The 18,371-nt window shown below is 49.7% G+C and overlaps 6 protein-coding genes across 6 annotated transcripts; 1 reads left to right on the top strand and 5 right to left on the bottom strand.

Moving 5' to 3' along the window:
- Nucleotides 1-288: 288 nt before the first annotated feature.
- N7529_003264 (uncharacterized protein) lies at nt 289-1,853 on the bottom strand (the record flags this gene model as incomplete). The annotated part of the gene is made up of 5 exons (XM_057238791.1): nt 289-923; nt 1,114-1,332; nt 1,386-1,490; nt 1,653-1,709; nt 1,769-1,853. 5 exons carry the CDS (start codon nt 1,851-1,853, stop codon nt 289-291), a joined length of 1,101 nt encoding a protein of 366 aa, XP_057101402.1.
- Nucleotides 1,854-5,025: 3,172 nt separating this feature from the next.
- Nucleotides 5,026-8,266, top strand: N7529_003263 (uncharacterized protein; the record flags this gene model as incomplete). The annotated part of the gene is made up of 3 exons (XM_057238790.1): nt 5,026-5,602; nt 5,663-5,734; nt 5,787-8,266. 3 exons carry the CDS (start codon nt 5,026-5,028, stop codon nt 8,264-8,266), a joined length of 3,129 nt encoding a protein of 1,042 aa, XP_057101401.1.
- Nucleotides 8,267-9,489: 1,223 nt separating this feature from the next.
- Nucleotides 9,490-10,963, bottom strand: erg1 (squalene monooxygenase erg1; the record flags this gene model as incomplete). The annotated part of the gene is made up of 2 exons (XM_057238789.1): nt 9,490-9,758; nt 9,811-10,963. The coding sequence occupies 2 exons, from the start codon at nt 10,961-10,963 to the stop codon at nt 9,490-9,492; spliced, it is 1,422 nt and encodes a 473-aa protein (XP_057101400.1).
- A 329-nt stretch (nt 10,964-11,292) lies between these two features.
- Nucleotides 11,293-14,160, bottom strand: N7529_003261 (pentatricopeptide repeat protein; the record flags this gene model as incomplete). The annotated part of the gene is made up of 1 exon (XM_057238788.1): nt 11,293-14,160. The coding sequence occupies one exon, from the start codon at nt 14,158-14,160 to the stop codon at nt 11,293-11,295; it is 2,868 nt and encodes a 955-aa protein (XP_057101399.1).
- Nucleotides 14,161-14,519: 359 nt separating this feature from the next.
- On the bottom strand, nt 14,520-16,335 carry N7529_003260 (putative tetracycline-efflux transporter; the record flags this gene model as incomplete). Its single annotated transcript, XM_057238787.1, has 3 exons — nt 14,520-14,611; nt 14,663-16,112; nt 16,162-16,335. 3 exons carry the CDS (start codon nt 16,333-16,335, stop codon nt 14,520-14,522), a joined length of 1,716 nt encoding a protein of 571 aa, XP_057101398.1.
- Nucleotides 16,336-16,695: 360 nt separating this feature from the next.
- Nucleotides 16,696-18,096, bottom strand: N7529_003259 (ferrochelatase HEM15; the record flags this gene model as incomplete). Its single annotated transcript, XM_057238786.1, has 3 exons — nt 16,696-17,153; nt 17,210-17,801; nt 17,860-18,096. The coding sequence occupies 3 exons, from the start codon at nt 18,094-18,096 to the stop codon at nt 16,696-16,698; spliced, it is 1,287 nt and encodes a 428-aa protein (XP_057101397.1).
- Between the last annotated feature and the right edge of the window lie 275 nt (nt 18,097-18,371).

Here is an 18,371-nt window from a genome sequence, read left to right as displayed (position 1 = left end):
CTGCACAGGGGCAAAAAGTGAAAAACCACAGAGTAGATGGCAAAGTATCCAAGATCAGATCAAAATCAAAACAAACCATGCTGGCCGCGAGGCAATCATCCTAGATCCAGACACCAGGGGATAAAAATCCAACCCCGATCCGACACCGAAATCCGAGAACCCCAAAAACGCGCAAAAAGATAACCGGCAGGGCGAGACAGAAACCCCTCGACCCTAAAAGCCGAGTTTCTTCATGACACCGCCAAAATCATGTCCAATATGCACCTTCGAGACAAGTCAGTTTACCCTTTAACCCCACACAGAAGCTGGAACGCCGAGTCCGCTCTTGGACCCCCACACACCACTGCCATTACTCCAGCCGAGGCCGGCTCCGCCAACAGGTTCTTTAGCCGGTGCGGTGGATGTCACGACGGGGGCCGGGCCTGCGGAGGAAGTGCGCTCTGTCGGGGCGGAGTCTGTGGGCTTGAAGCCCAGGCCTAGCGGGGAGGGGAGGGGGGTGATGGAGCGCTTGTTGAGGGCGGGGTTTGACGGGGGTGAGGGCTGGCCGACGCGGGAGCCGATGGGGCCGACGGGACCGGAGCCGGAGCCGGACATTGCACGGGGGGAGTCGGTTGGGGAGGGGGCGGATACGGCGACGGCGGAGGAGGGCGAGGAGGTGGGTTGGGGGTGGGTTGGGGAGTTTGCGCTGGCGTTGGCATCGCCGGCCAGACCGAAGGGGTCTACGGCGGGGGAGGCGTGGCCTTGGCCTTGGCTATCTGGGCGTGAGTTATCATCCAGAGGGCCAGGTGGGAAGAAGGCGGGGCTTTCGTTGCCGTACAGGGCTCGGTGCTGGCGGGCGAGCAGGTCGCGGCGGCTGTCCTCGCTTGCGGCTGCTGGGCTGGTGGAGCGGTCCGATTTGGAGGCAGACATTTCGGCGAGGAGGCCTTGAGAGTTGGAAAAAAAACGTATTAAAACACGGTGTTCAGGAGGGATGCCAAAAATGCCAAACCATATATATTATACAAGATGGACGGATACATAAATGCAGGAAAGGATAAAGCCAACAGGGGAATATAGCAAGGCTCAAGAGAAAGAGAGAGAGAGAGAGAAAGAAGACAAAACGCTACCACGTACTTCGGTTGTACTGTTGCTCCTGGTGATAGTTGCGGAGTTCCCTCTCACGCTGTGCTGCCATCCGACGCTTCGCCTGCATCATCTGTTCCACCTCGTTGGGACGACCCTGATACCGCTGGGAGGCATAGAACCCCTGGGCATTTCCAGACGGGGGCATTCTGTTGCCATCGAACTCGCTGATCGAATGGTGTCGCTGGGGGGCACCACCCATGCGAGGGTCTGTCAGACAAGTCAGAAACGCGTTCTGGGTGTCATCCGTGCCCGCAACATACCGTAGTCGGGGTAGGGCCGGCCCATCATCATGGGCATCGAATCCCGCCGAGGAGCATTCCAAAGCTTCCCGCTCTTGACGAGATTGTCGATCGCACGATCGACCTCTGCAAAAAGATCAGCGTGTGTCCAAACAGAGGTATTGTTTTTCTAATTCCAAAATTTTGCCCGTCTCTCATCCGCTGTCTCTATCCTCCGGGGTCTGGGTCTCCGGATTTCGAGTCGAACGCAATTGGGAATTTTATTTTTTTCGAAAGGTGTGTCCATACCGTCAAATTGGGAGGAGAAGGCCGGGATGTCCTCGCGCTGGGAGACCGAGCTGGAGCCTGTACGGAGGTAAAGAGGTCAATTTGTGTCTGGTTCGGGTTTGAAAATCATCCCATACCTGACCGGGAGGGAGGCGCCGGCTGTTCCCAAGAAGCCTGGCGCGCAGCAGGTGCTTGCCATCCCTGAGGTTCGTAGTAAGACATTGTCGAGATCAAAAGAACCGAAAGTGTGTTCAGGGGAAAGCGGCAAAGATGATCCGGTCTGAGGCGATCTGTCGAAAAAAAAAAAAAAGTGAGTTCTCGGTCCACACACACAACACTGCCAAGGTTTAAACAGTTGTCCAGATGCAGAGTATTTCAAGAAGTCAAAAATATAAAGAAAGTGAGGGTTTGGAGTTTTGGAAATCAAGTAAAAAGTGCCCGGTCAAACTTGATTTCTTTTTTATTTTATTTCTTTGGTTCCTTCTCTTGATTATAGGGCATATGATATTTGCGCATGGATATGAACATAGGGGGGAAGTACTTACGGGAAATAGGCCTCCAAGGTTACCGCGAAGATGAAGAAGAGGAAAAGGAGGTCCTTGTGTATTACCTTATGGAGGGGAGGAGGGGGGGGGTTGCTTAATGTAAAGTAATAATATTTAATATTTAATCAAGTAAAAAATCAACGTTAGGAAATACGGGAGGAAAAAAAGGAGTTATGCATTTTTTTTACACATTAATTACCTGTTCTTACTCTTCTGTATGCTCCATATACTGATAAATATAGGTAAATCTACAACATTGTAGGTAGCTTCAGTCTCTAGGCATATATCTATACTATATAGTATCACAAGAATCAATACATATGGCTTTTAATACAAATTCCCTTTTTCATTCTGTACCTCGAATCCAAGTACGCGGCAATTCCCGGCAACCCAAGACTTCTCATTCGTCACTGATGGGGCCGGTCACCGGAGATTGGTGTCTAAGCGTCGAGCTCGTGTATGATAAGTTGAACAGTTTACTAACCAGCATTACAATGATAGTACATATAACGTAGGTGGTAACTCAAATTATACTGTTCATATTTAGTGATACTATAGTTACATTGATTGGTACATACTATATCTAAACATGGTCATTGTTGTCATTGTTCTAATGTTTCGTATCTCTCCCCCCGTTATACTTCCAAATTCAAGTAAGATCTAATACAAATCTTATGGCACGATATAATCTGAGCCAACGAGCAAGGGATCCCCGGCAATGTAAACGTACGATGATGCTCAACTGCAATAGGTGCTGCACTCGCATGCAGTCAGCCTGCCAAGAACTCTCTCTGGACGCCAGCTGCAAGAGAGTAACCTAGACAAATCTAGAATGAGATCTGCAAGTACAGTGTACCAGAATGAATGCATGAAATAAGTATATATAAGCGTCCACGGGTGCAGAGAGCCTCGGTCCAGATATCAATGAATGAAAATATGACTATAACTATTTGACATCTTTTTATAGTCTTTTGTATTATACATATATACATATATACATTCTATGCTATACTATATACTCTACTGTATACTCCCCTGATGCAAGAGTAACATTCTAGAATACAGTTTGAATGCTATGACCATCGGCCAATTCAGGAGAGAGGTGGGGCACAGGTATTTGATATGCTTCCGCAAGGTCCGCGCCCCTCGTTGTACTCAACCGGGCTGTTGAGGTCTCCCCGCATGTCCAACGGGCAAAATATTTCCATCGGAGCGAATCGACCACCTAGCTTCCTCGATCCCAACTCTTATGATGGTGCGGGAACACTTCAACCTCAAACCCTCCGGATATGTACCTAGTATCACTTACACGATATGCCTCCGCGTTACCTTAACCATGTAGTCTCGAGCGTGATATCTCCCCATTCGTCATACATGGACTGTGCTCGGCCCAATATGGATTGAAGGCCTGGGTCATGCCATGGAATTGCCCAGGATCAAAGAAATGCGTTCAAGCCTCAATGCCTAATGTGGTCGTGGCAGTAACAAAGGCTACTGTGGAATCATTTATTCGCTTCGAATCCGGGGGGATGATGGCACAGTCCAATGATGGACCCAGATCTTAGACAAAGAGTCGGGTGTTATAGAGTATTTCTGGTGCGGTGACTCGATTGAGAATTTGGATGTAGACATGTTTTTGAGATGGTCTGGATTAGGTTATATTGAACAGCACGTGCAAGGGCCATGCGTGGAGAGTTGAAGAACGACGATCAGGAGAGAAAGGGGGAGAGAAATACTCCTATATAACTATATATATCTATATTCACAATGTATTGGAGGTTTGAGTTTGATACTATTTCTTAAGTTATGACTACACCTGGGCGTATAACTATGTACTTCGTACATATCGATCTCTATGTTCAAAAGCCATATTTGTTATCGATTATCGGAAACCTGGTACCTGCATGAATGCATATAGGTAATATTGCAACCTCTTTTAGATCTTGGGATCTCTTTCACGAAATAAATATCAGGGTAAGGCGTAAGGCCTAAGGCCCAGAGATAGGCGAGGAAGACAATACAAAGAACAGAGTGTCAGCCCTTGATTATAGTCTGTAAAGGGTAAAAGAGTCATGCTATTCGTATAACATATGTACATTTTGAACGATCTCAACACAGTTTGCAAAGACAAAAAAGAAAAAGTCAAGGGAATTACCGAAGCTCATATGGTCATAAACAATATAATTCATCTCAAGATTTTCATATTTTGAATATATACGCACTTGCATATAAAGTGTGGGAGGGGACGGTCGGCAGTGTCTCTTTACCGCCGACAGGGGCTGACCTTCATCTTCACCTCTCTCCCCTCTCTACGATCTCTACGATCTCTAACAACAATCTTGACATTCGGAACCCAGGCTGGCTCCTACGGATTTACTTCTGGAGCTGTATGCTTCAATAAGTTCTCTTTGATCGCTTTCTTTAAATCCCTCGAATCTCGCCTCTCAAGACCTTTTCTTTTTTCTATTGTATTTTTTCTTACTGAGTCTTATTTTTCTTCTCCTGGTTGAGGCATTGCGTTATTACATCTTCAATTTGGTTTCATTTTGACCTAACCGAAAAAAAAAAAATTCGGTCCTTCGCGAACTTGTGGTTCGAGGTGATTTGCGAGTCCACCCACGACCAACGCACGACAATCCACCCGCCTCACCTATCCACGACAGCCCCACGAAAGCCTCACGAAAAGACGTGTCACCCCGTGCAATCCCAACACCCTCCCAAACGAATATATCTTCCCCCGTTTGGTGCACAAGCGGACTGAAAGGAAATTATATTGTGCGTGCGGAGCGTGGATTCTAATCTCTTTGCCGAGAAAGGAACCACAATTGTGGGAGTTGCGAATTTGCTATATGGTCGCAAACATCGATGGGAATGCAAAGTGTTCCCACGGTGACGTACCGATAGCGTCGGGGCCCTCCACGATGGCATGGATGCCGCCATCCGACGAGCCTGAGAGGCCGCCGTTAACCTCCCACCAGTCCAACTCCCTTCCTTCAACCCCATACCAACATGCGCGCCAACTTTCCTTTCACTCGCGATCGCCGTCCCCCGCCCGCGGAAGCACCTCTCCTCGATCGACGCACTCCGAAGCGACGCATTTACCCCGGAAGCCCCTCGGTGGCTGTAAATATGAGACGGCCATGGCCTATTTTCGGAGGCGGATACCGTATAGCCTGGGAGCTGATATATTGCCCGAGGAGAGGGAGGGAGTGAAGGAGACTCTCGATCCGGAGGAAGAGAAAAAATTGTCGGCAGATATCATGGACCTCTATGATCGATTATTACCGTCTGCGGAGAGTGATGATCGGCGACGACAGCTCGTTCGGAAATTGGAGAAGCTTTTTAATGATCAATGGCCTGGTCATGATATCAAGGCGAATATCTTTGGATCGTCAGGGAACAAGTTGTGCTCTAGCGACTCGGATGGTATGTGGAACATGGGGAGTCTTGGAGAGAAAAGTGTGAACAAGTACTAACGTGCAGCAGTGGATATTTGCATCACAACGAATTACAAGTCATTGGAGAATGTGTGTTGCTTGGCTGAAGTGTTGGCAAAACGTGAGGAACATCGTGGACATCATTTGAAGGATTTGCAGGCTAACTTGAACAGATGGAATGGAACGAGTAGTATGTGTGTCGCATGCAAAGGTCCCTATCGTGAAGATCTGGGACCCCGAGCTTCGACTGGCCTGCGACATGAATGTTAATAACACCTTGGCGTTGGAGAACACCCGGATGATCCGAACCTATGTGGAAGTCGATGAGCGCGTGAGGCCTTTGGCAATGACCGTGAAACATTGGACAAAACGGCGGATTCTCAATGATGCAGCCCTTGGAGGCACGTTAAGTTCCTACACGTGGATCTGTTTAATTATTAGCTTCTTGCAGACAAGAAACCCACCGATTCTTCCAAGTTTACAAGCACGGCCACATGAAAAGCGGCTCACTTCCGACGGATTGGTGTGCTCGTTCGACGATGATATTGCTACACTCTCCCAATTTGGCCGGAAGAACAAGCAGTCAGTCGGGGAGTTGCTTTTCCAATTCTTCCGTTATTACGGTCACGAACTTGATTATGAGACGAATGTTATATCAGTACGTGAAGGCACGTTGATCAACAAAGTCGCTAAGAACTGGCACCTGCTTATGAACAATCGCCTCTGCGTGGAGGAACCATTCAACACGATGAGGAACTTGGGGAACACAGCTGATGATACCTCATTCCGAGGTTTGCATTTGGAGATGCGACGGGCTTTCAAATGCGTGGCAAAGGGCGACTTGGAGGAGTGCTGTGCTCAATTTGAGTTCCCGGTAGAAGAGGAGCGAACGTGGGAGCGACCTCCACCGCAGCCTCGGCCAACACTTACCCCCTCCCTTCCGTCACGCGGCGGACGGGGAGGAAACCGTGGAGGCAGATATAATAATCAGTTTCCACGGGGTGGGCTTGCTGGCGGGAGACGACAGTCAAATACCGGGAACAAGGCAAATTTCCGGCAACCGAACTCCGGCACTACCCCGGACATTTCATTGCAGGCCCAGCAACAGGCCCAGTATCTGTTGCATGACCAATTGTATCAACAAATCCAGCTTTTGCAGGCGCAGGAGCAAGAGTTGCGCATGCAATTGCATAACCAGGCATTGATCACTGGGCGGCCGCCACCTGTCTTCCTCCGACAGCCTTTCATCCAGTTTCCAGTACCGCAACAGCAAGACCTCACGGATGAGTATCCACGGGCAAGAGCAGGCACCCTCAACGCAGCTCTCAGCCCAACACAGCGACAGCAAGTTCTTTATAATCCCAGTTATGCTTCAGTGGGTGCAGGCTCACAAACAAGCACCGTCACCAATCCTCCATCTCCGTCTGCTGCTAGCACCATGCCTGATACCCGTCGCAACTCTCGAAGACTATCAGCTGCCAACGGCTCTCCAAAGTCTCTTCGGGCTCACTCGCAGCCTGCGCGGCCACTGAACTCACCCTCCCTTCCGAATTATGTCCCTCTGTACACGATGCCGCAAGCTACGGAGGCCTGGTCAAAACAAAGGCCAGCCACCGAGTCACCAGAAGGCGAGGAAGGCGGTGCAGAGGATAATGCAATTCGATCAAACAGCTTCGCCAGCAATGGATCTCACTCCGACTCCGTGCCGCAAGACGTGCTAGGTTATTATTTAAATCAGCAGATCCAGGCCTATCAGCAAGCGCCATTGCCGCAGCCAATGACATCGCCGATGTCTGTGGTTATTCCCAATGCATATGGGCCGGTTCCTTTGGGAGAGTACAGACAGGGATCGTTGTCTTCGGAAACCAATCATTCTGAGAATACCCTTTCTTCAAAGCCGCAACCACCTCCACGTCCAGTCATGTCTGGCCCGTTGATCGTTGATGGCTCAGTGCGCCCCAGTGAACCCCGTACTTCGGAATATCCACCTGGTCTTGACCCATTCTGTGCTGTCAGTCATTATACCTCATCGGATGACCATGACATGAATACACCTGCCAGCTACTCCGATTCCCTGTCTCAGGATTACCAGGATTCGGAACCCTTTGGCATGGACCACTCGGGTGTTTTCGTACGTCAATCCACAGAGAGCCACAATGCAAACGGCACAAACGGCACGAATGGGGACAAGCAACAAGAGACGAACGGCCAGACTGAGCTCCTTGCAAGCCGACTGCAGAATTACCACTTGTCGAACTCCGAAAAGCTAGCCCAGCCCGCAAAGTCAATGGACCGGCCGAAGAACGGCACAGCCCAGAGTGGAAAGGAGTCTCAGCCCAAGAACGCAAGCCAAAGCGACAAGCCCGCAAACGAGAGACACCAAACGGCCAACTCCAAGCGCCGCGCAAATGGCGAGTCCGAGAAGTCAAACGGCGTCAACGGCCACAGCAAAGCCAAACCAAAAGGTCAAGGCCGCCACGAAACCCACAACGCCTCGAAACACTCCGACCCGCCCCGTAAACAGGCCAATGGCAACGATCACGGCTGGCAGATGACGAAGAAAAAGAACCGCAAAAACACCAAGTCATCCGTCGATCCTCGCAGCAACGGCGAGCCCATCCCGGCTGACGATTCTCTGCGCAAGGGCGGCTGACCCATTCCCTCCTGAAAACTGGGACCCCCGCATCCCCAATCCTGATCCTGATCCAGATTCCAATTCCGATTCTCAATGCCTTCACACGTCGAACGACCTCACGTTCCCCGATCACGTTTTCCTTTTCCATCCCCTAGGGATTCATTGCATGCATTCGTTGCCATCGGGAAAGTTGGCCGGTTCACTTCCGAACACCTTATGCGGACGACTTTTTCTATAGTTTGGAGTTTGTATTGAATGGTTAGAGTGCTTGTGTTTTCTGTATGCTGAATCCTCTTTTTTTCTTTTTTTTTTCGGCGGTTCTGTACAAAAGAGAAATTAACTGTTGCCACTGAGAAACAAACCAAAAACTTTTCGAAACACCTCGCTCGATATAGTTTTCTTTGAATGCCCTGCTCTTTAGTATTTGATACTATTCATGTCGAATATAACAAAGAAAAAGGACACATACATAAAAGATGATTGAATTCAGGGTTTCTCTCTTCCTTCTCTCACTTACCTACACCCACACATAGACACGCAAGCCGATTTTCCCCGTTCGCACACTCCAGCGTCAACTCGCATATACCAGTCCCCGACCCTCGAAAACAAATCGAAGATATAAAGGCAAACGGGAACCATGTTCTTCTTATTCGCATCCCTTGTAATGTACATGTATTATTGCTTCTTCTTTCTGTACATGGCGATTGTGGCGGTCCAGGAATGCATCTCGTTCGCCAGCCATGGCACCATGCATATGCTTTTTGCCGTCATGTCGGTTTTTGGACTTGCGCGTGCAACAGGGCCGAGTTGGGTCGATTTGTTGACGTATTTTGGGCATTCTTTTTGCTTCGGGATGCTTTTTTATTCTTTGTTTGTGAGATGAGGTGATGTGCTGGTTTGGGGTTTGGTTGTGGGTGTTGGTCGGGCATATGTCAAATGCATGTATGTCTGAGTATGATGATGATAATGGGATTTGGGGTTTGGAGTCTGGAGTAAGGATTGAGGTTTGTTTTGTATAAGCTTTTAGCGGAGAGAAAGCTCGGAATGAATTGGCATTGCATCATCTATCATGGAGATGGTGGTATATATATATATATAGTACATCTGTTGTACAACTCGCAGGGTAATGCATAATTAAATCACATAAGGCTCATGGCCGGTGTATCAAGACAGAGTCTGGATTGGCAATATGTCAACCAGAAAGAAGGGGAGGAGGGGCGATGTTGAAATATTAGAGGGTATTAGCACCAGATTTCCGCCCAGATGTATGGGAAAATCACAATGCAGGCTGTGTAGAAGACCATAAAGGAATGGTAGGGGAACAGGATCAGTTGGGTCAGGGGAGTGTCGCAAAGAAGAACCCAGATAGAGAGGAAGGCAACGGAGAAGAAGTGGCTGACGAGTACGAGAGGTTGCTTGATGAGTCCGGCTAGGAGTCCGACGGGACCACCGACGGGACCGATTTGGAAGTAGCGGAAACAGCCGCGTTGGAGGGCTTTCAGGCTTCGGTCTATAGAATATTAGATACCAATTGAGCAAAAACTAGAACGGAATGGACATACCATCTGCAGCGAAAAGTGAATACAGGGCCTGTGCGAGGATATTGATGACAGACGAGGAGTTCTTTCGCTTCCAGTGGAAGATCGAAAGCTGTTTAAGCACGAGCTGTGTATCGCCGAAGCTAGGCACACGCTCAGGGCTGAGCAGCTCGCGAATAACACAGACATCGTTCAGAGCAACCGTCATACCGCCTCCCGTCAGGGGATGACGCATATTGAGCGCATCGCCCAGAATCATCAAGCCGGGCGTTTTATTGGTCGAAGCAGGCAGGAACGAATTTGGCATTGACCGAAGCTGGCCCTTCTCCAGCGCATCTACGAAAGGCGCCTGGCATCCATCTGGAAGCTTGGGCAAAACATTATTCCGAAGATAGCCCTTGACGCCGCCGTTCTTCACCGACGCCGCGGGTAAATTATCCGGGACATCGACTAGGATTCGAGTTTCGTGTGTGCCGATCTGGTACATGAGTACCGGAGGGTTATCACTGAGGAGAACATGGCCGGTATTAGGCTCGGGCAGCTTAGCATCGATCAGCTCCAGCCCGTAGAACTTTGAGCGACGCTTGGGTGTGTATTGGTGGTGTTTTTTACGGAAATCAGAGGCGTAGCCATCGGCAGCAACGGTAAGCTGGGCGAAGTAGCAATCCTTCAGGTCCTTGGTGACGCACTCGACTCCGAGAACTTCTTTAGTGTACGACGAAGTGACCAGGCCTGTGACTTTGGTTTCGACCACGGTGACATTGGGGCAGGCGAGAGCGGCTTGTCGGAGTTTTTTCACGAATCGGCCGTGGTGGAAGGCCCGTCCTAGAGGCGTTGGTGACGAGGGACTTGACTTGGGGTATTCGAGGAGGACGGGTTGGCCAAAGTATGAGACCCAGTATCCTTTCACATCTATTCCATCGATATCGTCTAGGCAATCCGACAATCCTAGCTTCTCGAGCGCTTGCATGCCTCCCGGTTGAAGAAGTTCGCCGACAATGCGGTTCGGTTCCTCTAGTGACTTTTCCAACAGTATAACACTGCGTCCTTGCTTTCCAAATGCGACTGCAAGTGCGCAGCCTAGGACTCCTGCGCCGACGATTACGACGTCGGCCTCATGGTGCTCGATACGTCGTTGAGCGGCCGGCGAGTGAACTGCGCCGTTGATTGATGTCATTTTGTAAGAGAGTGTTTCGTCAGGGTAAGAGAGGAATTCGTGAAAGCAAGAGAATCAATACCATTATCGAGCGAAGCAATTGATTAAAAGAAATGTCAGTTAGATGAGGTTCAATGGGCTGATGTTTTTTGATAAAGGGGTGGGTGGCGTGACATGTGAAAGTCTCGCTCCGCCTACTGAATTCTACGCCGCACCCAACATCACGCATCTACTTACTGTACACACAGCCCTATCCTTCGAGGCTACGTATGTATGTCGTACATTTTATATTGAATATATTGGATACAAATCAGTTATAATGTACATATTTACATTTATTATACACATTCTCAATGCCCAAGCTGCCCTTTTGGTGTAAATTCAAGGTGGTAGTCACCGGAATACGCCTCAGGCACATAGTGGCCATCCCAAGCCTCACTCTCGTATGATGGATACTGAGAATCCTCCGCAGGCGCAGAGTGTAGTCGTGAGAGGTTAGATTCAGCCCACCACTTCTTATGTTCAACGACGCCAAACTGCTTGCGCTGCAGTAACAAATCCAACTCCTGCTCTTCATCAAATTTCATTACCAAGTGCTTTAGACTTTTAGTCGGAAGCAGATGTTGTTTAGTGGTGAGCTTGAATTTTTGAGCGCGTCTCGACTTTTTCCACTGCGGGTGGCCGCTGATGGTTGTCCAATGCGGGTCGCCTTGAAGCTTGGCTTCCAGCGCCTCGACGGCCTCCCGGAGGATCTGGACTTGCTTCACCTCTTCGTCAGATGCAGTAGATGACAGGGCATTTTCGAGTGTGCCCAGTTGGGCGGTGGCCTCTGTAACGAAGTCTTGCTTGATAGGCTCGTTGCGTGAAAGCACCGTCAAAACGCACCACCAGACACCTTTGAGGTTTCGGAGTGTGGCAAAACCACGCAACAACATCTTCAAGAGGACTTGGTCAAAGCCGTGGGAGATGCGCCAGCGAGATTGATAGATTGTGGTGAGGAGATCGACGGCGAGTTGTGGGCTTCCCTCTGCAATGAGGAAACGGCTGGAGGAAGCGGCACAGAAGTGCTTGACGAGAAGGTCGTGGGTGTTGGCGCATACGGTGTAGTATTCAAACATGGCCATTTTGATCAAGCCGCCACGCCCGATAGCCCTTGGGTCCACCTTCATGACTCGTTGGAAGAAGAGTGGAGTCCATGCAGTGAAACGCTTTGAGTAGCGGAGGGAAGGAACACTCTTCCAGTAGCCCCATTCGGAAGTGATTAAGCGTCGCGCGTTCGCGATACCTGTCTTTTTGCATCCAAGGAGCGCAGCGATGACAGCCAATGTCAAATGAATTGGCCTCATAATGAAACCACCCTTGTTCGCATGATCGTATATTGCCAAAGCCTCAGTGTGTTGTCCCATGTTGATGCAGTGCTCCATTCGCTTGTGAAGTGGAACGTACGAACTAGCGCTTTTAGAGGCCACCATATCGCGCAGCGTTTTAGGGAAGATTGCTTCGGCTTGAACGTGGATTGGAGCAATCTTCTCCCCGCGCACCGCCCAAGTTTCGGAGCTAGATCCAAGGATTCGCCGGGAAGAAGCGGAATGTGATGATGAGCCCTTGGCGGCTTGCATCATCCGCCAGACTCCGACCGGGCTGTCAGTCATTGCGAGTCGTCGAGACTTGACAAGTGATTTGATTTCAGACTCGTTGAGACCAGTATTCCATTGGCGGTGATTGGCCATATCCGTGATCGTATGGATCATGTCCTCGGTGCCCTTTTCAATGATGGCCTCAAGCATGTGTCGGTGGAGGACTCTGTCCGGTACGATATCGAAATCGTTGATAGAAGAGATGAGGAAGTCGAAGATTTGATCAGCCGAGTGGGTGGGGTAGTATTCCAGGAACACGCGATCAAACACGATGGTGAAGTCCTTTTTGTTGGAAGTGTATCCGTGCGCATGCATTGCGCGCATTCCGTCCATAACTCTGTCCCATTCACACTTGAGGGCTCGGCTGTAAACAATCAAACCAATTGTACGACACCCAGGATTGGCTCCATAGGTTTCCCCCATTGTTTTCACCAAAGCCTCGGCTTCTTCGGCTCTGCCTGTTTCTACCATGGCTTTGACCACTGGGTTGAAAAGCTTCTCAGTTGGCTTTCGGCCAAGGTATTCAAGACGGCCAATAATTAGATTGAGCTGTGCAGAAACCAGCTCCATACTCCTGGTCTTCCTCCATATTCCATCAAGATAAGCACCACACAGCCCACAGTCACGGTCATCCTTGAAGCGCAGGAAGAAGAGGTACTTTGCGGAGTCCAACCGTTTGGACTCGATGAGGCATCGGAGAACAACCTCCAATAAATGCGTGGGAACAATAAAACGCGTCCTGAACTTATCGTAGAGGACACCAACAGAGTCAATGTGGCCCTCTTTCGCGAGTAAATGCATCAGCGTGGCCCACATCTCCTCTGAGACGAAACTAATCTTGTCCAAGCGATGGAATAAAGTTCGAGCAACGAACATGTTTCCTTTGATGCAATTCGCGGTAAAGATATAGCATGCAAGCTCTCTCCGTTCCAACGAAATACCCTCTGTATACTGGGTGGCCGCCAAGAACAAATTCGCGGCATTGATATCCCGATTTTCATTGATCAATCTGCGAATTTCTGCTTCCAGGGGGAGCGTCCCGTTCTCTTGTGCCTTTTCAGCTTGCTGTTTCTCCTGGGCCAAAATCTCAGTATTCCGAGCCAAGCTTTGTGTATCGAGCATTTTCTTGTGGTAGAATGAATTGGGTTCATGGTCCCCAAAGAGCGAACTCTTAAAGCGAGCATGGTGCTTTTCTAAAGATATCATGGGCTTGGGCTTCGGATATTTGGCGGCTTCTGTTTCTTTTTCTGACATCGGCTCATCTGGTCCATCAGGTAGGTTCCGGTTCCTTGACTTGAGAGACGCAATGCCCATGAACTCGCCTGACTCTGCTGCTTCAACCATTACCTTTAATCTTTTGGCAGCGGAAGTTGCATCGTAGTTTGGTGCAGTGTTGTGTAATGTTCTTTTGTTGTCGATGATCTTCTCGGCGATCCGGACCCGGCGATGTGCTTCGTACGTGAAGGCTGCGACGGTGCAGAACCCACCGACTGTTGAGCCGGCTAGGGCCAATTGGCGTAGCACTCGGAGAGCATTTCGCGAGGGGACGATGGTCGGGCTTTTGGCGGCGCGGGCAAGCATGTTGCAGATGCTGAGCGCGGGTTGCGCGCACGGGATCACCAGTCGTGCATGAGTGGCCTAGCAGAGAAAGTTCTAAGGAAGTATGTTTGAAGCGGATGAAGTTAAAATAGCTCCAGTGCTCAAATACGATCAAATATTAGATGTTTGGCCGGGCAATTGAGCTGTGAGTGTAGGGTAAACTCGGAGCAACTTCTTTTTTCCGCAGATGCAAATCAAATTGCGCGGAAGGTTGGTGCCGCTCACCGGAGTCTGCCCTGAATCCCCTGATCATACGATTTGTCCATACACCAATCTAAGCCTTAAAGCTGGAGGTAGATAGTTAGGGTATTTGAATAATAGTCTCAATTGATTATATATATTTACTCTCTATCGAGCAAGAGTGAATTATCCTCATCATCGCCGTCTTCATTTGCTTCGGCTCCGAGGTCGGCGGGTTCGCCTTCGAGGGTAACTATGACAGCGATTAGTACCGATTTTGTACGAGCTGGGGACAATTACATACCATGTGGTCTTATGAAGAGACTCATAAAGAATGCCACGGCAAAGACCACTGCAAGGGCCACAAAAACTGTTTGCGGTAGGGTTGCGACAGTCATACTATAGATTAGATTGAAGACAGTAGGCGCAACAATTCGAGCAAGAGCATGCAAAAGGCCAGTGGCACCAAGCATTTGACCTATTCTTTCGTGTGGAACATGTTTGGTGATAGATGACTGCAAAATTGCAGAGCCCATACCACCCAGTGCAGCAGTGGCCCCAGAAAGGATCATTGCCAATGGGTGTCGGGACAGGGCGTAGCCAACATAGCCCAATACATCGAAGATGATGGATGTGCGGATCAAAACAACGTCCAACTTGTCAGACCCACGAATAAGTCCGTCTTCCTTGCATGGGGTGCGGAAGAGCCGTGAGATGATTGGAAGCACAACAAAAAGATTGACCACGCGCACCACGTTGATGATCGCGACAAAGAGGCTAGATTCTACGCTACCCCAGCTGAACATGTACTCGGCGTAGATGATGATGATCTGCACAGTTCCCATCGCGACTCCAAACACAGCAGTGTCGATAGCTGCCAGGAGAACAATGTTCCGCCGTAGAGCCGGGCTTGCACCACGACGGTTAGGGAACAAGACACTCGGCCGTCCAACGGCAGGCATCAGGATCGCAAGAGGGGTAATCAGATTCAGCGGGTTCCAGACACGCCATGAATACCATTTGGGAGAGTCGACATCCAAATTTTTGGCGCGATGCATCTCGCGCGCGGCAAGTTGTCGATCTTTGGATAAAGACTCTGGCACGATGAAGAAAACCGAAAGACAGAATGTGGCGTGGAATGCAAGCGCAATGTAGAAAACAAGCAATGTACCTCCATGTTGAATCAAGAACGCAGCAGCACCAGGCCCAACTGCGATTCCAAAGAACAATGCACCATGGAATAGACCAAACGCTACGCTTCGCTTCTCGATTGGCGTGCAGTCAGAGGCGTATGAATGGATCAAAGCCTGTGCGCCGGTGAAGGATCCACCCAGTCCATCCATAACGGATCCAATGAGGAGCATGTTCACTGAGACTTTGTCTGGCCATGTAGCCACTGTCACAGTGATCACCTCATTGAGCACAGCGCCCATCGCGCCCAGCGCAATCATCTTGGTCCTTCCGTAGCGGTCGGACAAATGCCCGAGACGGGGACTTACTAAGGCGGATAGAATGCCAGCTGCAAGATTGAGGTAGAGCTGAAACTGGGCGACAAGCGACTGGACTTGCGGGATCTGGCATTGCGGGTTGTGCTCGCCGAATAGAACGGGGAGATATGTGAAATCAGGATCTTGGGTGCTCTTTTCAGCAAGATAGTCTCGACAAATGAGCGACATTATCAAATTAATCTTTGGAACGGCAAGTCCGCCGAAACCCAGCGTGAACAGTAGCCCGAAGGGAAGCAGCCACCAGATCTACAGGGATGTTAAAACGGGTTGTTTTAGGCTTTGAATCACCACTTACGCTCGGTCTTCTCCATTGCGGCCGAGTATCTGTCAGGTAGAATGGCTGTTGATGCGATATTGCATCGGATTCGGATAATAGGCGCGTGTTCTCAGTCACTCTTTGACTTGGCTCTCCGGCGCGCACTCGGGCATCGACCTCGGGCTCGTTCGCGAAGAGTTCTTCGTTCTCCATGATATGAGTCCTACACTGTGTAGGTCGTGGATATTAATGAAACGCAGTTTGCCAAGTTTATTGCATACTTGATTTGTAATAATTAATACGCGGACCAATATCTCAAATTGATTCGTTGAGGGGGTGCTAGTGGTTCATTTCCTTTTTCCTTATCGTTAGCTCCGACATCTCCGACATCACATCACATCACATCATTGGCAACATATTGAGGTGGAATATTTGTTAAATATGATTAAATTTTTGATATACAGAATTTCGAAGTTTCATAGTAAATCGACGCCCCAACACCTCCCAGTGCTGTTTACACATACATTCAAAAATATGAACCCAACCCTAACACAAATTGTAAGCCCAGTCAGCTTATATCACCATGGAGGCATTTTCCTGGCCAGCGAAGAACTTCTTCTGGCCTAGACAGCGCTCACTGGTGCAGCCCTGGCAACGCAGAGTCATCTGGCGAGAGCAAAGCTCTCCCTTTTGCAGATGGTCGCGGGCGATCTCAGCAAGGCCTTGAATGAAGACCGGGTTGCCGTTCAGGCTCTCTGCGCGCTTGACGCCAGGGCTGTTGGCTTCTTCCATAACCTCCAAGTCCAACTCATAGAGTGTTTCAATGTGGTCGCTTGTAAACGCAATAGGAACCAGGATCAAATCCGACTGGCCCCGCTTGACGTACTCTTGCACGGTATCACTAGTCTGGGCTCCGAGCCACGCCTTAGGTCCAACCTGGGATTGCCAACACAGGCGGTAGGGATTGCTGAACTTAAGTCGTTGCATCACGGCGTGCACGGTTGCGGCCACTTCGGCAGGGTAGGGGTCCCCTGAAAAACGAGTGATTAGCATATGAACGGCATAAATCCTAGCTGGGGTAACCTACCTCTGTTGACAACACTCATAGGCAAGCTGTGTGCTGAGAATAGCAGTACAACCTTGTCTCGTTTCTCCTCGGGGTATGTCTTAAGTTGAGCCTCAATATTCTGTGCAAAAGCCTCGACAATACCAGAGTGAGTGGGCCAGCGATCAATGACACTCCATTGAATCCCGCCAGCTGGCTCAACCTCGCTGCCTTCTCCGTTCGCACGCTTTCCCTCTAAACGATTGCGCCACTTCCACAGCTCATTGAGAGAACTTCCAGTTGTCGAGCAAGAGTACTGTGGGTATTGTGTGAAAGCAACGGCACGTCCTCCTTTTCCTTGTCCAAAACCATCATCGAACAATTGTTGGTACATAGTCTCGGTCAATGGCGCGGCATAGCGGAAGGCAACATATGGCTTATGGGGTGCAGTCTCCGGGGAAATCTTATCCAAAATCTTGCACATCTCCTCGCATTGGTACTCTGACCATTTCCGAATGGGTGAACCACCACCGATCTCCGCATATTGCTTCTGAATCTTCGGGGTTCTCCGGCGGGCGATAAGGGGTCCAATGTAAGATTGAAGGCGTCCCAGAGGAATGAGGTCACCGTCAGCCTGTGATCAAGTATGTCAGCTTTTTTGTTTCACATTGCAGGAGTTGGCCGCGTCGTACAAATAATCTGCTCAAGAAATCCTCCACCTCATCTGTCGTTGAAGGCCCACCCATATTCATGAATACCATGGCCGTCGGGCCCTTGGAGCCCACTGCATTCTGTGTTACCGGCGGTATCGCCGTTGCGAGTCCACGTTGGCTGGTGTATTTCAACCGATTGCCGATCGTTGATCGCGCACCGAGAGAGGCCCCAGTTAACAACTGACGGGGAATTGCGAAAGGGCTGCGGAACGCCATTATGAAATTGAGGTGGAGTATCAATAGCTCCGAGAACAGATTATAACAACAGTAAAAAATCAATTGGCGATAAACTTGGAAATCCTACACCTGTCCAACCTGCGCCCCGGAGCTTAGAAGTTCCCGGTTTCCTCTTTCCACGCTAACCAATCATCGTGCGGGGGACGTCAGCAGCTTCAGGCATCAGCGTCACCTGACTTTCGTGTTGTAACGCGTCTTGGTGATGGAATTGTGAACTTGAGATTTGATCCCTTTTACATATTCTCCATTATCGA

The sequence above is a fragment of the Penicillium soppii genome (assembly GCF_028829465.1).
Source record: "Penicillium soppii strain IBT 18220 chromosome Unknown utg000003l, whole genome shotgun sequence".
In the NCBI taxonomy this organism is placed as follows: domain Eukaryota; kingdom Fungi; phylum Ascomycota; class Eurotiomycetes; order Eurotiales; family Aspergillaceae; genus Penicillium; species Penicillium soppii.
This window is presented reverse-complemented; position numbering and strand designations above follow the sequence as displayed.